Here is a 14,786-nt window from a genome sequence, read left to right as displayed (position 1 = left end):
TTACTGGGTCACGTTTTTTTCAACTTCAATCCTGTATTTATAAATACCATTGTAATTTATGCGCTTTCAAAAAACAATGATATTACAAAGCCAAAAAAAAATGATAATTTGTGTATTTTATTACGATTTGAATTTTCTATTATGTTTGAGTCTTTTGGTGATATATTCTCATACATTTTTTATTTAGTTAGTGAATTATTGGTTAACCAGTGAAGTTCTGGCTTAATGATTAAATAATTCGACTTTTAAGCTCGATTCCAGCTTTCATCTATTTTAGTTTGAGTAGATGGCTATAGTATCTTACCCTAGCCCTCACACATAAATTATGTCTTGAAGTAGACTGCAATTAATCAGTCTCTTTTCGCATATATGCATCCTGTGCGGTGAAATAAAAAAAAACAACCCAATATTCATCAGTTTTACGAAGTAGATTTTACTGAACTAAATGAATGAAAAACCCCTAATATTTGGTTGTAAATAAGTATGTTGTAGCTGAAATTTGTATCTTATCGATCAACAGCTTAGAATGGTGATGTTTAGCTTCACCCAGTTCCTATTCCTCACTCATTCACATTCCTTTATCAAAGTAATGTAGCTTACAGTGATTTATGTTCAATCAATTAATTAATTTCTATTATGTATTTTCATTTATGCATATGCCTTTTGTATTCCAGCTGTTAATATCTATAGTTGGACCTAAAAGTTACCGGCAACTACAAGATGTTCATCGTTTAGCTAAACTGTTACAAAGAATCCGTGATATCTGTGTCAATACTGGTGGTCTAGTACTTCATAATGGTTGTGGATCCATGGAGTTTACGGCTTGTGGCAGAACATCAACAACACCCAATGGTACTTCTTCAAATGAGCTAAATAATTTGTCAGTAGATTCTAAACTTAATCTTAGAACTAATTGTACAACAACAACTGTTAATGAAGGTCCTCGATTGAATTCAAGATCTGATTTGTGGTCACATGACAAAGATGTATTCGCAAAACAGCTACGTTTACCGTATATAGCCCAAAGAGAAATTGTAAGTTATCGACCTTCACTAACTTTCCATTATTAACCATGAGTATTTTAGCTATACATATCAAAGATAAAAGCTCATGGTAATTACTTTTTAAAACAAAGTTAGCTGTTGATCAATAGACAGGAGATTTTGCTTTTTAGATCAATGAACTATCACCACAATTAATTCTGACAACGGACAATATATATGATAATGTAAATACAATGATGAATATGTAACTGATATGACTGGTTTTTTATGGTTCTTTGAAAGACATGAAAATATAAAGTAACTTGATTTGAACATCATTATTTCGGAAAGATTATTCAAAATTGATATTAATCTGATCTCTAGTTTTCAATCGTTGTCCTGTTAGTGGTTCTCTATGATGACAAACAATCTCGAACCGAATAAATTCCATAAACCTTCACCTTAAATAATTCGTATCTTTATAAGAATTCTTGGTATCGACTATATAGTATCTTGAACACTTTGCAAACTCAGAGTTTTCAGAATGTCGTGCTAATCCCACTTGTTTTATAACATCAAGAAAACAAGTTCTTTCATAGATAACTTAATATTGCATGCCTTTGATGTAATTTAACTTGCCTACTAGTATTTGTTTTTGGTGAAAGACAATTCTATCTACCCTTCTGTTTGAACTGAAGTAGAGACAGATCTGTTATTCAAACCCTAGACTTCCCTTTAACTTATTATATATTATTGTTCTTTTAATTTTCAAAGCTAAGACTTATTTTAAAACTTTTGTTTACATTTCATAGTTGGAAGATATTTCATTATGTTTAGCGATAGCAGTACGTAATACAGCTTACTGGCAAAGATTATGCCTTCGTTCATCAGGTTAGTTTTGAATTTGTGTAGCTTATTCTTCCTATTTTGTCCCCTTTTTGTATGACCTTGGGTTGAGTACAGACCTGCCAATCATAAGTATATTTATGTTTATCCGTTCAAGTCGCTACACCTCATCACCACAATTGAATAGAATTATTAAAATAGTATAAGTAACAACTCTATCAGTAATGATAGAAATGTTAGACTTAAATAATATAATGTGAGGAGAAAAAAGTATGCAATAATTTTGAAGCCCAAGATCCAAGGAAAAGAAAGCTCTCCAGGAATCTCTTAATGGAATTGCGCGGATCCTTAGCTGTTAGTCTGAAACTACCAGTACATTTCAGTTTAATAGTCGCTTAGTTCATGTCACATCTTCGTTCGACCGTATCTACCTTATTTCAAGCATACTTTTACGCCAGTGAACATTGTTCGTTAAGGTAGGCAGCGGTTGGTGACAAGTAATAAATGCTTCATCTCCATATTACAACTGTATTATATATATATATATATATATATATATATATATATATATCTATCTTGTATTCTTCTCGAGAGTTGTTCAGGAAGTAGACATTAATGCGTTTCTATACCCGCCTGACCTAGATATCAATTGTTATCTATTTCTATTTTTAAATGTTGATCAAACGATTACGTCTTTAAAGATATCCTATTAGTGTATGATAAATTTTATTGGTGAACAATTGAAGCTTCTTCTAACACAAGGCAACGAATCTGAACTCAAATTAGTGGAGTGTCTGTCAAACACAACACTTGAACGTAAATAATCCACGTGCGAATAATTTAGTTCGGAATTTCATGATAACTTTATATTTTGTTTAGAAGTCAAGAGTCGGTAATGTACAACACTGTTTATATAGGGAAATCCAAGGATCTTGAATCTTTTAGAGAAAGAGTTACATACAATAACAAAAAACTAGAAAACTAAATTTCATCTGACATGAAATAAGACACGTATCTTTTCTCTCTTAAATACGTATGTTTCTATAATCCAACTAGTTTACCTTAATTTTCCTTTGTTAATCTTTTTGTCCTATGAAGGTACTTTATTGTTCTTGTTCCATACCAGTTTGGTTCTTGACAGAAAAATTGCACGCAATATGATATATTTAATTCAACTAGCTGTCTGTCCAAACTCGTTGGAATCACGTAGACATAGTACCGGAAAACACGTAAGTCTTTCTTAAAAAGAATTTAGATCACTGTTACTCTTTCTGACTTCTTTGAAACCATGAACGTATCGAAGTTAGCCAACCACTAAAAACCTTGGAACACTGGACGGCTGTCTCATTTTAGTTTTGAAATCCTCCATTCTTATAGCTTAGATGGTTTCATGATTACAGTGAAGTTCAACAATCTCCACAACCTTATACTGACAATTATCTGATTACTATTTGATCTGAAAAAGGTAGTGAGTGAGTCAGCCACACTTATAGACAATATTCAGAACCTGTTACAATTATGTGAATCAGTTAAACGTATCTATACTTTACGTCATTGGTAAAGGAAGATAAAAATTAACATGGTCAGAATATTAGGAACGAAAACAATAAATGATAATGGCGAAATTGAGAATTATCGTTTGAAAAGCTGACTGAAAACACCGTAGACCAATGATAAAATTCAATACTTTGAGAAAAGTGATGAATAAACACTCGTTCCAGTCCGATCGATTTTAACTCATGTCATACAGAATCCCTGACCACTGATTATTACAATTATTGTGCCCACATTAACTAGTTAGTTTGAACATTCCAAGACTAGAGACGCTAATCAGTCTGATAAAAAGATTAATCAATTATCGTGAAATCCTCAAAATGAATACGACAGTTTTGCAGTGTATTCTTTTTCCAGTCGATGTTACTTTAAGATGAAAACTTCTTTTAAATGGTTTTACATCATAAACTAATCTTTTGTTGAACAACCCTTGAAAATCAAGAAACACTAGATAGCTGTTTTATCTTCAGCAATGTGCCTCCTCTACCGCCACTAGAGATTGGACATAAGAGATTCAGGTCTTGGTACAACCATGAACAAAATAAATAATTCTAGTTTACCCATTTTTCCATTACAACTTAGACTAGCATTTCTTCATACAATTAGATGACTTTGAAAAAAAATTTAACAATGCAAAATATTTATGGGGCGGTAGCATCCTGCTTTCGACTACTAAGTCCCAGGTTCGAACTTATCTGCTTATCTTGATTTGACCAACTAGGTAGCATCATTAGCCTTCACGTCCAGAGTGTAGTTTGTACCCAAGTTTATGATGAGTCTGTATGTGATTTTGACAACCTCCTACTGAAAATTGTTGTTTATATTTTTTACTTACTTTTAAATACTCGGTTTGTTATATCTTCGTATTCCTACACTTATAAGTCTCCCATAATGCATAAACTATTGTTATGTATTTTACATTCCTTAAACTACGGATATATTATTCAATTTTCCTTTAGGTATGACTTAATCTTCAGTCAGTTGTTTTTGTCTTTTGTTATGCTGTTGTGCGGTCAGGTGACAAAAATTTTGACTTATAAACCAAACAGTACAATCAAATTTCTTCTACTTCCTGTTTTCGTGTTCTATTCTGGCTATTAGGCAAAAAATGCATAGGAAACTGTATCTTATATAAATACCAGTCGCTATTGCACCATCATTGAATTATTAGTTACTGAAATATCATAGTAACATTGGCTAACAGGTCATTAGTTGTATATAATCAATTCAGGTAAATTAATCAGTAGTCGAACACAGGAATACAACTACTCTCATAATAATGACCCATTTACACAGAACGCAACAGAATACGAACATCTGCGTTATTCGAAGATACATCAATAAAGTTACATATAAAACACTTTGTTATTTGTTCATGACGTGCTTTTTAAATTTCATGTTTAATTTTTTCTCTATTTTATTCTTTTTCTTTGCTATTAAGTTACATGATGAACTCAAACGTTCAACCTATTCAGTTCAATCAACTGAAATGAAATTATCACGAGTTATTGCACGTTATTTAATACTACCTAGGAGTTCACAAATATCCACTTGTTCAGAGATAAGCTTAGATGAGAATCTGTCGAATTATAACGATTTAGAGCATACAGATGTACATACTTCACCATTATTTACACAATTCGTTCGTACATTTCTGTGCCGATGTCCTAAAAAAGCTATTCGTGATTCAACAGCGCATATATTATCCACAATATTCAGGTAAGTACTTTTTTTGAAGAATAGAAAAATCTTAATTTACATCAGTTATGACTTTTTCGCCGCTCGATTTATGTACTAAATGATAATTATTATTACTATAGGTTGTTGTGAAATTTATTTATTTATTTGAACACATAAACATTGGTACAAGGGGGCACCCAATACATATGCGCCACACAATAACAATGAGGCCAGTAGCAGTTATCATTGATTTGTGCAAGCCCTGTGATACTGTTCAGATGCCCAACCCCAAGCAGAGCGTTGTGGAAATTTTTGGCTGATCTTACTTGGACAACTACTGAAAACCGGAAGTCACTGGACAGCTGTTTCATCCTAGTTTTGGGAATTCTCGGTAGTAGGGATCCACCCTACACCTGAAATCAAACCCAGAATTTTCAGGTTTCGTTGCAACGAGTACCTATCCTTAAAACACTGTTTTATCATTCGGTGGTTTACATGTCTAACTTTAATTAATTCGCTTTCTTGTTGGACTATTATCTACTTGATTACATTCTATGATCCATATTTAAAGTTCATTAACTTATGCTTCATAATAACTGTCTTTTTCTCATTAATTATAATGTAATTTTAGCTGTGTTTGTCGTGAAGCTCAACATCGTATACTCAGTTTAATAACATTTCTATGGCCTGAATTATCTACATTTGTACCTTATTCCAATCAGTTTGTCCAGTTAAGTATTCATCTATTGAATTCTTATCCTAATTGGTCAGGTCGAGCAGAATTAATAGAACGAGTAATTTGGATTTTAATGCAACGTCTTGAAGCATTAAAACGTCATCCTAATCGTACGCTTTATTCAGTGCTTATGGTATGTTTGTTTTGTTGTTTCGAAATGTAGAATGTTTTACTAAAAATGTTTTAGATCAAAATTATCAAGTATTTAAAATTAGCGTTTCAACGTAATTTTATTGTCTTTCTACAGAGTTACTTTTTTCAATCACATTCTTTTTTCAGAACCTTGCTCATTCCCAAAAAGGACTTCTACCCGGTGTATTTATTCCATTAGAATCCGTTGAACGAAGTGAGTCATTGGACCGAGTCGTAAATGGATTCACATTTTCACAACCCAATAAAACCACCACCATGACGACTGCTTCATCGTCCACATCTCGTTCATGGGCTTCGATTGCAGCTCAAAAACCAAATACCACTCAAGTACCTTCAGCCAGCAATAGCAATAATGGTACACCTGAAACTGTAGTAACAGACTTTAATCGTAATCTGTCTCTGTCTAACGATTTTTCCACATCAGTTAATGCTTCAAATTCTCCTTTCACATTTGAATTGGAACCTTGTTTATTATGTCATGCTAAAGTTATCGATGAACCATTTTATGTTATCTTTCGTTGGGATTCTGAACCCAGTGTATCAAGGCGTTCAATTCAATCTGTGGTGTCTACCATTTATAATAGTCGATTTACACATCAGTTTAGACAATCACCTATCGGAAATTTATTATCACAAAATCCTCAACGTACTACAACGCAACAGTCAAATATTAGAGCTAATGGGACAGGTATTTGTTAATGTTTCTTTAATAAATGCATTTGTATGATTTTTCTCATACCGACATCAAGTTTCACCAAATGATATATATATATATATATATATAAATCTGTTTATTTTATGGTTATTCATGTATTTGATCTGTACTATCTTATTACCTAATAGATATTCCATTGACATCAACTACTGCAACTCCAAATGTTTCTGGTTTAGTTCAAGCAAATTCGAATATGCCAAAAAGTACCATTGCATCAACAACTTCCAGTACAACAACAACAACAACAACAGCTACTTCTGGTAGTGGTGGTGTTAATGCTAGTGGAGCTGCTGGAGCTCCATCAAATCCATTTTCACTTATGATTCCAGTTCAGTTAAAATGCCGTTCTACTTCTTCGGTTCACATTTTCGATCTTGAAGGTAGTTATTTAATTTCACAAATTACAGTCAAGGTATGTGGAAATATAACAGTAATAATAACAACAGTATTCATAATTTTAATGTATTTCTCTCTATAAAGATACTGTTATATTATGCGGCCATTCGATTCTGTTATTGATATGAAAGCTTCCTATGTACAAGCCCAATCAAGCTACTTGAGTGAGAAAACGGAAAATCAATATGAAGCAATCATTGGCTAACTAAGTCCAGCATCATGAGTGTAGATATGTGTCCCTTAGAAAATGAAGTCATATTTTCAACCAGTAGAGTGCAACCGACAATATCTCATTTCTCATTTGATCTGTGTCTGATTGGCTTAACTAGTTATATTTCACTTGGAAATAAGTTTTAAACTAATCTTTGTAAGATAGAATGTTCTTATGAAATTTTTTTTTAAAAATTAACTTCTCTTTTCGTCTTAAGTAGCAACTATTTCTTACCTGGCTGTTTTGTATCCTATCAGTTAAATAGAATAGTTTAAATCAATGATTGATAAACTTATGTCTTAAATGTGAACTTGGGTGCTGCAAGCAAGTAAAAATGCTTTCTATCTGTTCATATTAATTATTAGTAGACTGCTCGCGGTTTTACCTTGACATTGTCGATAGTGTCATTTAGATAGTGTTTGGTTACCTGAACATTTCACTTCACATTAAAAAAGTTGAATTGGAGTTCTCTATCTGAGTTTCTGTTTTTCATATTTGAATAATCTATCTAAACGCACTTTGATATCATTACTCAAAATTTTATACTTTTTTTTAATTGTTGCAATGCCATAAAAGTTTCCTGAAAATCGACTCTTTTTTTTCCGATTACAAAAACATTTAGTTTAATGTCTTATCAAAACGTCCTAGATATGTTAAAACATTGAATGTGTATACATGTGATCTGACTGATCGTGCTTCAGCAAGACTAATTCATGAACCACAATTATGGCAACCAGTAGCATCAGTTCGATTTAGTCGGAATCAAACAGTGGCTAGAATATGTTTTTCACATCCATCACCTATTCCAATCTGGTTAGCTTCAAATCAAGAATATGCTACAGATAAACGAATAACAATGGATCCAGACTTGGTAATCGACTCATTAAATTTAAAACAAACACCTGGCCTACCTATTCGAGCATCGCGTTTAGTTTTTGAATATGCAGATTTTCATTCTACCGGTCAAGAAGATCGTCGTATTTGTCCACGATGTCATTCATCTGATTTACAAGGTAGTACATGCATAATGTGTCATAGTAATGTGAATGAATGCTTTCGTTGTCGCTCTCTAAATCTAAGTAATGAAGATGTATATTTGTGCGCTAATTGTGGTACTTCTAGACATGGTAAAATTGAATTCAGTATAACTGCCAGGTTGGTTATTTTTGAATTGTTTCATCTGCTTATATTTTGTATTTCAAATCAATAACTATTTTATTCTCAAGGAACTTCATATAAATCATGAAATTAGTAAGAACGGTGAATACTCATTGTTTTGGAATTATTTTTTACAATTTGAGGTTGAATTTAGTAATCTACTAAGTTTTTTCTAACGGTTGATCAAATCCACTATACAAAATTGTAGAAAGGTTTTAACCACAAAGCTGGTTATTTGTGCTTTTAAGTCATTTTTGTATATACATGTATCTTCACTGACCCTAACTAGGACATGTGAGGTGTGACCTTGGCTTGATGCATAAATCACTTACCCCAACAATATATTCACTCCCATATTTTTTATCTGTCGTGTGGCCTTGAGATATCACTTGATCCATTTGGGTTTTACAACAGAGTGTGACTTTTGTAGACTCATCCTGTCCATTAACATTTTCCCTGAATGATAGAATTACTGAGTGAACGATGCTACTCCTAGATGTAAATTATTCTAAGAGATGGAAATCACCTAATTAGAATTTTGTAGACATGGATTGACTGAGATGATCTAGATATTTGGAGAATATATGCTAAGTCATTGTTTATTCCAACCCGTCATACTGGCTGATTGTAATCAAACCGACACATTGTATTAACCCGTTAAGTCACTGAAGCTAGTCGCTAGTGAGCACATGGTAATTATCAGTATGGGGTTGTGGAGGTTATTGTGATTTTGATCAAGATCATGAATCCCGCAATCTTGATTCCTCTTATTTATACACATTTGTATGAATCGCATTCATTTAATAATTATCTGAAGTTAAATTTTTTATTTTCCTGATTTCATTTTAAGTATTTGTCATTTCAGTCGTTTAACAGATCAAAACATTATGTTTTAAGCATTTGTTTCGTTTTAAGTTTACCTAATCCAAATACACTATGAATAAGTTCACTCTTCAACAAAAAATGTGTTCGGTGTTCAGTGGTATCTACACACCCTTACGGCCTTTTTAAAACACTTATGATAAAGAAAACAATGTTGATTTTGGTTCTCATCTCTTCATATCGTCACAAAACGTTTATCTCATACAGATGACGTTTTCTCAAGCATTTAGCTCGGCCAAAACGTTGAACGCCACTTATGTACATCGGCCACAATTGCCGAACAACATCGGGAAATTGAAATGAAGTTGTGAAGACAAGTACCAAAGTAGTACAAAAGATTACACATGCACAATATGATTTAATGAAGAGGATTGAATTTACGGAGAAAAATGTATAATTTTTTAAAAGAAGAATGTAGATCCATCTGGGTCACTGCGACTGATTCTGGACCATGTAATCCAACGTGTCTAACCATTTTTTAAGAAAATCACATCGATCCCAACTAGGTAGTGTGCATGTGCCTACAAAACTCAAATTATTTAGCGAACTACTTATAAGCTACACATATAGAATTATTAAGTTTGACTTATATCTCTGTGAGTTACATGTTAGCTTTCGATATGTTTCCCTTTCCCTGTTTTGAAGGGAGTATATCAGCAAACTTTCTGATTCAGATATTGTAATAGAAATCACAGATCTTATGAGACAGTATACATCTTTTGTCAATCATTTAGTAGTTGCTCACGGAATATTTCGAGTCATCTTGTCTCTCTCTCGTGTATAAAATGGGTCCAACATATGTTTATTTCTAATCTTCGTATAAATTAACTGTGAATTTACTTTAATCGAATATTTTTCTACCCAGACCATACTACTCCGCAATTGAACCGTTACATGATCGAGATGATCGTGAATCTGCTTGTGGCCGCATTTTAAATTTATCTCGGGAATTGAGTAAAACTTCTCAAATACTTTCACGTCTTATTCAAATTGACGTGACTGAATGCTTATATCGACTATGTTCTTTAGATACTGGAGCTATTGATCTCACATGTATACAAGACTCACTTACTTCCAAGAATTCAACTGGAACATCAAATAATAACACTTCAGTAAGCGATAAAGCAAAAGATCTCCCACAATCTACCGTACCAGGTTCTAATTATACTGGTTTTGTTAATCCTGCTATAATACGCTTGATTAGTACTGCTTTAAAAGCACGAGCTTTGAGTTTAGATTCAGCTGTAATCACACGTCGTCTTTGGGCTGCACGTCAGTCTGTTGTAGAATTCGATACAGAAGAACAGCATGAATCTACTGTGATAGGTTGTTTAAATAATCAATCTATTCTCAATGGAAATAAATGTATAACACCTGAAGTTCCAGATTACACTTCTGACAAAATACAATTAAATTATGTGGAATTAGATAAAATGTTTTGTAAGTTTGATTTTTTATTTGAAAATTTATGACTAATATTTGAAATGCTCTCACAATTGTGATAACATTAGAAGTGGTCATTTTTCATGAATTAAAACGGATCAATTTTCATATTAGTGTATTTGTGAAAAAATTAGTTTGAATTTTGATTTTTCTTGTAAGAAGAGGCATCTGGTGAGTATTGAGATTATTTGAAATAACCTTTTTCTTCCACAGCATGATAATTCCTTGACGTATTCTATTTATCAACTAAAGATTCGATGTTCATACCTGAAATCTTACTGACTGAATGCCAAGTTCTTTGACTACTAATCTACTGCTTTAGAGTTCATCGTTTTTTGTCCGGTGTTGTTCACTTCTTTGAACTAGATGGTTAGGTAGCCCAGTTTTCGTTATCGTTCAAGATAATATCATAAGCATCTGTCTGAGTTTTAGTTCTTCTATATCGTTTGATAATTCATTTTATTGAACACTAAGCAAGCACTAACACTATCATTTAATCTACAAATCATTATTCTTTAAAGGTGCTATTTGATCTGTTTACTAATGTTATAATTTCTCGTATGTACAATTTTGTTTAAGATTTTTTGCCATTTATTTCATACTGCTTAAAGTTGCTTTTTCTGTCAATCTGCACGGCATAATTGTTAACAAATAATTTTACGATTGAAACCTGAACAATCAAAAACTAGTCACATTAGGCTTGTAGACACTGTTAGCCCGCAATTACTTCTTACATAATTTTTCAACAGTTTGTGTGAAAATTAATACATTTATTACTGTTTAATGTTTTTTTCCGGTAATTTTTCTTCGTTTTCTTCACAGATCCATCATTATCTGGATGTTATTGGTGCTTAATAAATACAATTTTTCAATGTAGTTCTTTTCTACGAAATATTGCAGAATTCACATCAATAACTATGCTAAAAAATTCCAGTAAAACAACATGGGATGATTCACATTGGTTGTTCGGTTTAAATGCTAATGATAATGACCATACTTTCCGTTTGTTTAATGTTTCATCGTCATTATCCCAGTCTACAGCGATAATACCACCACAATCGCCAGTCATTAATTCTATGGATATTGTACGCAATTTAATCACAAAACTCATTGAATCTGGTTTAAATATTTATCCTCAACATTTACAACAAGAATTACGTACTTTGTTGATATATTTAACCAAAGATTGTTATTCCTTGGTTAGTTGCTCTCATTTGTTTATTATTTTCAAATTTATTTATTGGATCCAAGGAAGATAAGTGCTGGAACTGAAAAACTCTGTAAAATTACATGTAATGGCAAAGTGAAGGGGTTTTTTCCGTTTATCATATTATATTATAATATGATAATACAATCTGGTTAAGAGTTTATACAATCATTAAGTAATTGATTTACTAGACTGGGTCACATGAATACATATACACGATTCACTAACAAATGTAAAGAATCAGCTTATAGGTTAGATAATAGTTTTAAATAGCACAATATAGGCAGTCTTTCCTTAGGTAAACTTATAGTAGGATCGATAATGTCTTTCGAAGTTATTTCTATTGAATTTAAGTTCAGCTTTTTTTTATGTATCTAGTTACTTTAAGTGAGAATTTATATCATTCTACACAGGTTTTATGAGTTGTATTTCATTCTCCAGTATTCATTACGTCTACTGACTAGTTCGCACTTCAATCTAACTGACTAGTTCCAAATAGGTTCGTGTATACTTTACTGATCAATATTGAGTGTTATCAAAGTGTAGGGAAGGACTCTAATCGTTCATCCTTGGGGCTCTTCAGACACTGAGAAAATCAACTTTTTTAAAAGATTTTTGAATTGACTAGTTTAAATAATTTCTAGTTTATTGTTCCAGTAAACTTTCAGTGGAGCTATTGTATTCATCTACTGGTGACTGTGTGACATATTTTTAATAATAAAGGGAAATATTCCTCTTTGAATCGAATTCTTTGAAAAATAAACATATTATACAGCCTTTTTTTCTTTAATTTCTACCAATTCAAATGATTTTGAACTTCAATTAGGAAATTTATTAGATTTATCAAAGTTGATTAGATAAAGACAATCACTGTGTACGAATGTACTTACAATTTTCTTGATAAAATAACCTATCGAAGCATCAACGAACCAATGAGGGGAAAGTATTTTAGACAACAGCAAGACCTAGGGACACATAAAAAGTGGTGGTTTTAGATTGTAGCAAGCTAGAAATTATAAACTGTTATGAAAAATTTAAACATCCCAAGTAGTTATCTGGTATCTGTACACTTGAGCCTTTTCATCACTGAAAATTCTTCAATCTTATTGTTAATCTTGTTAATTATATTACTAATCATCATTATGTATCATATATTTTGTGTTCGAAACCCTATCTGTTACGTCAACTTGTTTACTGTATATGTATGTATGAACACTTACAGTGTATATTGATTAGGGTTGAGAGATCAGTTTGTTCATGAACTTGTACTATCTACTATTTCGGTATTACATTTATCATTAATTCACTAAATTTTACATTACGATATTCTTTTCTCTACTTCTTTTTTTTTTCAAAAAGATATCTCATCTTGGTGATATTCTCAGTGATCGATTAATTCTAACAGCTAATACTCATGGTAATGAAGCTCATTTACTTGGACCTTTATCATACAATGATGTTTGTCTATTACAAGGGAGTGTTGAATCAATCCTTCCCAGAAAATCACAACACAATATTCAATTACGTAAACAACAACAACAACCAATAGATGTTAGTGCTAAAAATTGGGAGGCTCGTTTACGTCCCGTATTTAAAATTTTATTGAAACTATCCAGTGGTAATATTAGTATTCATAACAATGCTAATAATACCTCTAATCCATCCGTTCCTGTTGTGCAAAATATTTTGTTACCACTTGTGGAATTATTGTATGAGCTAGTTTCATATCAACCTAGTCCAAATAGTTTAGTATTTACAAAACGATCACTTGTAACAATTTTTGCCACTAATAAACAATCAAATATCGTCAACAATAATATTTCTTCATCACTACCTATTACGCAACAAATTGGAACAGACGTTGAAAGTTTTGGTCATCATCAGTTCAATCCAACTACCTCACCGGATAATGATGTTCATTGTTCACCAGGTTCAACTCCTTTATCATTATTTAGCAATGTTTCTCGTTCAAATATCATTCCATCATTTCAGTCATGGTTGACTAATCAACCTTACGCATCATTTATGGTATGTTTTACTTTGAGTATGTGATTTATCCACTGTCGAAAGGGAACTGAATTAGTTTTTGATCGAATTCATTTATCCAAGTACAAATTCATAAATCCTAGTCAGAGTTCGAACTCGGGATTTAGTAGTTGAAAGTTGAATTGGTTACCTATTAAGTCATTAATTTACATTAGATTGGTTAGTTACCTAACTGAATGTTGAACTGTAAATGATACCTCTTACATCATGACTGTTTTATTACCCTTGTTAATTACTATTATTCTCGTTCTTCTCATCTGTGATGTAATTTACCAGTTAGTAGTGAATCATAATTTCAAATAAATCTGTTCCACTCAGATGAACTATGTGGTCAAATTACTGTTGCGTTTAAGAGAGATGTTTAATCATAACTAGTCCTAAACTTGTTCACCAGGGAAAGTCCGATTCCCAGTAAATTATATAGGTTGGAAAACAATTATTGTTTTATGAGAAACATTACTCTTCTCAATGTAGAACAGTGTAAATTGACAACATAGTATAAGTATTTAATGCTATCGCTAATATAATTGTAACTTCTAATTTATCTCTGTATTTTGTATAGAAAATGACCAGTAATATGATTGGAAGAAGGTACAAGAAGATTATTTCGTACCAATTATTCATCTTTTGAACTTTTTACCTTTATGCTAGTCATAACTGTCTTGACGTTACAGTGAATATTTACAATTCAGATGGGTGGTCATGGTGTTCTAGAGTTCTCTGAGCTAAATGGTTTACGTGTCAAGCTTTTATTATCGTTCTGGACGATATCATTA

At 32.1% G+C, this 14,786-nt stretch overlaps 1 protein-coding gene across 1 annotated transcript in view; it reads left to right on the top strand.

The window, feature by feature from the left end:
- Smp_162000 (hypothetical protein) overlaps window positions 1-14,786 on the top strand; it is a gene marked incomplete at its 5' end in the record, with an annotated part of 129,862 nt that overhangs the window by 83,993 nt on the left and 31,083 nt on the right. The window contains 11 exons of the mRNA XM_018793193.1: window positions 675-1,034; window positions 1,796-1,874; window positions 2,928-3,058; window positions 4,825-5,102; window positions 5,695-5,932; window positions 6,079-6,640; window positions 6,796-7,079; window positions 7,897-8,429; window positions 10,180-10,754; window positions 11,580-11,956; window positions 13,324-13,992. Coding sequence (XP_018647730.1) covers window positions 675-1,034; window positions 1,796-1,874; window positions 2,928-3,058; window positions 4,825-5,102; window positions 5,695-5,932; window positions 6,079-6,640; window positions 6,796-7,079; window positions 7,897-8,429; window positions 10,180-10,754; window positions 11,580-11,956; window positions 13,324-13,992 — 4,086 coding nt within the window. The remainder of the gene's footprint in view (window positions 1-674; window positions 1,035-1,795; window positions 1,875-2,927; window positions 3,059-4,824; window positions 5,103-5,694; window positions 5,933-6,078; window positions 6,641-6,795; window positions 7,080-7,896; window positions 8,430-10,179; window positions 10,755-11,579; window positions 11,957-13,323; window positions 13,993-14,786) is intronic.

Source organism: Schistosoma mansoni, chromosome 1, assembly GCF_000237925.1.
Source record: "Schistosoma mansoni strain Puerto Rico chromosome 1, complete genome".
Taxonomy (NCBI): domain Eukaryota; kingdom Metazoa; phylum Platyhelminthes; class Trematoda; order Strigeidida; family Schistosomatidae; genus Schistosoma; species Schistosoma mansoni.
Note: the sequence above shows the minus strand (reverse complement) of the source record. Positions and strands in the feature narration are given on the sequence as shown.